This window comes from Phaenicophaeus curvirostris, chromosome 15, assembly GCF_032191515.1.
Source record: "Phaenicophaeus curvirostris isolate KB17595 chromosome 15, BPBGC_Pcur_1.0, whole genome shotgun sequence".
In the NCBI taxonomy this organism is placed as follows: domain Eukaryota; kingdom Metazoa; phylum Chordata; class Aves; order Cuculiformes; family Cuculidae; genus Phaenicophaeus; species Phaenicophaeus curvirostris.
The window spans coordinates 1,758,871-1,762,294 of record NC_091406.1 but is presented as its reverse complement, the minus strand read 5'-3'; the positions used below and the strand labels follow the sequence as shown (position 1 = coordinate 1,762,294).

Here is a 3,424-nt window from a genome sequence, read left to right as displayed (position 1 = left end):
GTCTTAAATCTTTAGATTACGCAGTATAAAAATAAGTTAGTTAAATAAAATATAATAATAAATAAATGCCCACGAGCACCCATTGGATCTAAGGTTACCCTACAGAGTCCCGGTCTTCCCTATTAATAAATTAAAAGCCCACAGACAAGACAAAAGACACGTTAAAGGTTAGGTTAACAGTGGCCTGCGAGGCAGCCCCCTCGCTCCGCGGCTCCCCCCGTTCTCGCTCTCAGATGCTGCGCGTCCCCAGCTCTGCTCCAGCCGCCCCCAGCAGCTGCTCTAGTAACACGTTAGTGAAAAATGCATCATTTCAGCCTAGATTTTGATCTGTTTAGGAAGAGAAGTCGATTGTGAAGAAGCCTCCCTGCAATAAGAGGAACAGGAAGCAGATAATATGGTTTTGGTTTTGGTTGGTGCTGCAAGAGGAGGTGAATGCATTAAAAGCTCAACCTCCTTGGCCACCCTGTCCAGGGACAGTGCCCGGATCCTCCCGGCTGGAAAACATCCCGCAGCTTCCTGAGGGGTCACATCCCTCCTGAGGGACTGTGTCTATCCCAGGGGATCACATCCCTCCTGAGGGTCTGCATCCATCCTAGGGGGATCACATCCCTCCTGTGGGACTGCATCCATCCTAGGGGGATCACATCCCTCCTGAGGGACTGTGTCTATCCCAGGGGATCACATCCCGCCTGAGGGTCTGCATCCATCCTGAGGGATCACATCCCTCCCGGGGGACTGCATCCATCTGGGGGGATCACATCCCACCTTGTGCTGGCTGGAAGAGCCAAAGAGCTTTGAGGGCTGAGGGCAACCTCACCTGGACAAGACCTCTCCTGCAGAGGTTGTGTTAAGTCTAATTTGCAGCACTTGGACAGAAAGCTTGGGAGATGCCAGGATCCTGCTGGGAAGAGGACAGGATCCTGCTGGGACTTGCTGTTAGGATCGCGTTGGGTTCAGGAGGGCTGGAGCAGAGCGAGGGAAGTGCGTGCAGAGAGGTGTTAAAAAGCCTATGTGAAGAGCTACCCTGAGCAGGATCCCTGGGCTCAGGGCTGGCAGCGGCGCCTCTTGCCGGAGCAGCTCATGGAGCAGCTCACGGAGCAGCCAACCTGCCCAGGCGCCTGTACATCCCCTGCGTGAAGTTCCCCAGTTCCGGCAAGAAGTTGCGCAGGTAGATCTCGTTTTCATTGCTCAGGGAACAGCTCTGGGGAAGGAAATTGTAAATACATTAGAGCTGACAGAAGGATTTAAGCCACAAGCCCCAGCAGACGAAGCTGGTGAAGGGGCTGGAGAACAAGAGAAGCGGCTGAGAGAGCTGGGGGTGTTCAGCCTGGAGAAGAGGAGGCTGAGGGGAGACCTCATTGCTCTCTACAACTACCTGAAAGGAGGTTGTGGAGAGGAGGGAGCTGGGCTCTTCTCCCAAGGGACAGGGGACAGGACAAGAGGGAATGGCCTCAAGCTCTGCCAGGGGAGGTTCAGGCTGGACATTAGGAAAAAATTTTTCACAGAAAGGGTCATTGGTCCCTGGCAGAGGCTGCCCAGGGAGGGGGTTGAGTCCCCTTCCCTGGAGGGGTTTAAGGGCCGGGTGATCGAGGTGCTGAGGGACATGGGTTAGTGATTGATGGGAGTGGTTGGACTCAATGATCCGGTGGGTCTCTTCCAACCTGGTGATTCTATGTTTGTATGATTCTATTGCCTCTGTCTCTTCCCTCCTTCCTTCCTTCCTTCCTTCCTTCCTTCCTTCCTTCCTGATTTATAACTATACTATAATAATAATAGCCATAATAATGAATAATTCAGAGTTGTGAGGCTGCTGCTCCAGGAGGTTGGGAATTAGCCCTTTGCTCAGGATGGGCACCCACCCCATGCCCAGCAATTTGTCCCCCTCCTCCTCTGTCCTGGGGCGACCCAAGTGCTCAGCGTCTCCCCAGGGAGGCAAAGGGCCCCGCGCAGCTCAGAGAATGTGGCCTCGATCACCACCGCGGGCAGCCAGGGAGCTGGCAGAGCTGAGGCTGGGTGGGGGCACGGCCGTGTGGCCGCAGCTCCAACTCACCGTGACGCGATGCAGGCTCTTCAAGTTGATGATGAGTGGCTCGTAGTCTTTCTTGCACCTGGTGACTTTGGTGAGCGCCGTGGTGGCCTGGCACAGCAGCTCCTTCTCCGACAGCTGGTGAAGATGGGGGAAAAACGTTATTGGAGCCAGGTAGCTGAGTTAAGTGTCGGCTGAGGCAGATGATCGGGTGCAGCCAGCGTCGAGCGACACACTCGCCCCAGCGACTGGCACCGGAGCAGCTCTTGCTCGGTGACTAATAAAGCCACCTCTGCTCCGTGGGCTGCGCACCCGCCTGCGTCTGTGTTGACTATTAATGCGTTTTCTGCCCGTCTCCCCATCATCTTTTACCTCTTGATCTGTGAAGGTGACCTGTGGCACTCGGGTGTCATTGCAGGGGACCTGGAGGGGCGACACAAGGCAGAGCTGTCATTATGAGACTGTCATTGCAAGGTCATCGTTATGCGGCTGTCCCCAAGGAGCCGCCGGCTGTGCCGACTGCTCGCTGTGTCCCTGTCACCTCTGGCAGGATGCACCCCAACCATCCGTGATTTGGCTAAGGGCTTCAAAACAGGCTCATGGGAAGCCGAGCCCCAGGTTTGCACAGAACTTACAAGCGATTGTTTGGGGGGACAGGCGAGTTGCGGGTGCTCAGTGGGTCCCTGTCCCGGTGCAGAGCCCCGTGCGGGGCTGCAGCGTCCCTGTCCCCGAGCTGCCCTGCTGCCCCTCTGCCCCTTGCACAGGGACGTTTGGGGGAGGTTGCCTTGTTCCTCAGCACTTTTTCTGTGATGTGCCCAAGGTCAGGTGGAAAATTCACCAAACAGCATCTTGTACTACCAAGCCAAAAGCTGAGCACCTGAAGTCTGTGCTGAAACAGGTTGGGGTGCCCCAAGCACCAAGGAGCATCATCATCATCATCATCAATAACGTTCCTCTGGTCTGTAAGCAAAGAAAAGCCCGGGGGTGTATCGGCATTTACCTGCACCCTTGAGTTGAGCTGTTGGATGTGGTGGGTGATCTCCGACAGCTTTACTTTGGGAGAGGTGGCCATCGGTGGTCTGGAAGAAACGAACTCGAGCAGGGAGAGGAGAGCGAAAGCCGCCTTCAGCGAGGGGAGCATCTTGTTGGTGCCGTCCGAGCGCTCCCCGAGCTGCCTGGGTGGGCTGGCCAGGGCCTGTCTGCCTCGCTGCTCGGCACGGCACCATTTTTATAGCGTGAAGAGGGAACGGAGTCTCCATTGACTACCAAATATAGGTGTCTTCCTGTGCTGATCAGGCGAGGTGGTGGGAAGTGCCACTCGCCCCAAAGAAGGACATTATGTAATGACGGCAAAGACTTTTTACCCTCAACCAATGTTATCTGCTATTCAGCTACCGT

The 3,424-nt window shown here is 55.4% G+C and overlaps 1 protein-coding gene across 1 annotated transcript; it reads right to left on the bottom strand.

The window, feature by feature from the left end:
- Positions 1-940: 940 nt before the first annotated feature.
- On the bottom strand, positions 941-3,167 carry LOC138727283 (interleukin-4-like). Its single transcript, XM_069869578.1, has 4 exons — positions 3,027-3,167; positions 2,399-2,449; positions 2,051-2,164; positions 941-1,201 (listed from the first exon to the last, which is right to left on the bottom strand). The coding sequence occupies exons 1-4, from the start codon at positions 3,165-3,167 to the stop codon at positions 1,091-1,093; spliced, it is 417 nt and encodes a 138-aa protein (XP_069725679.1). The 3' UTR covers positions 941-1,090.
- Between the last annotated feature and the right edge of the window lie 257 nt (positions 3,168-3,424).

What these genes read in the sequence shown, in the direction of transcription:
- LOC138727283 (XM_069869578.1), bottom strand. Translation starts at nt 3,167, where the DNA reads ATGCTCCCCTCGCTGAAGGCGGCTTTCGCTCTCCTCTCCCTGCTCGAG. An exon ending in AGCTCAACTCAAGGGTGCAG is followed by an intron (nt 2,450 to 3,026) that starts GTAAATGCCGAT and finishes TCGCCCCTCCAG; the next exon opens with GTCCCCTGCAATGACACCCG. An exon ending in TCACCTTCACAGATCAAGAG is followed by an intron (nt 2,165 to 2,398) that starts GTAAAAGATGAT and finishes CATCTTCACCAG; the next exon opens with CTGTCGGAGAAGGAGCTGCT.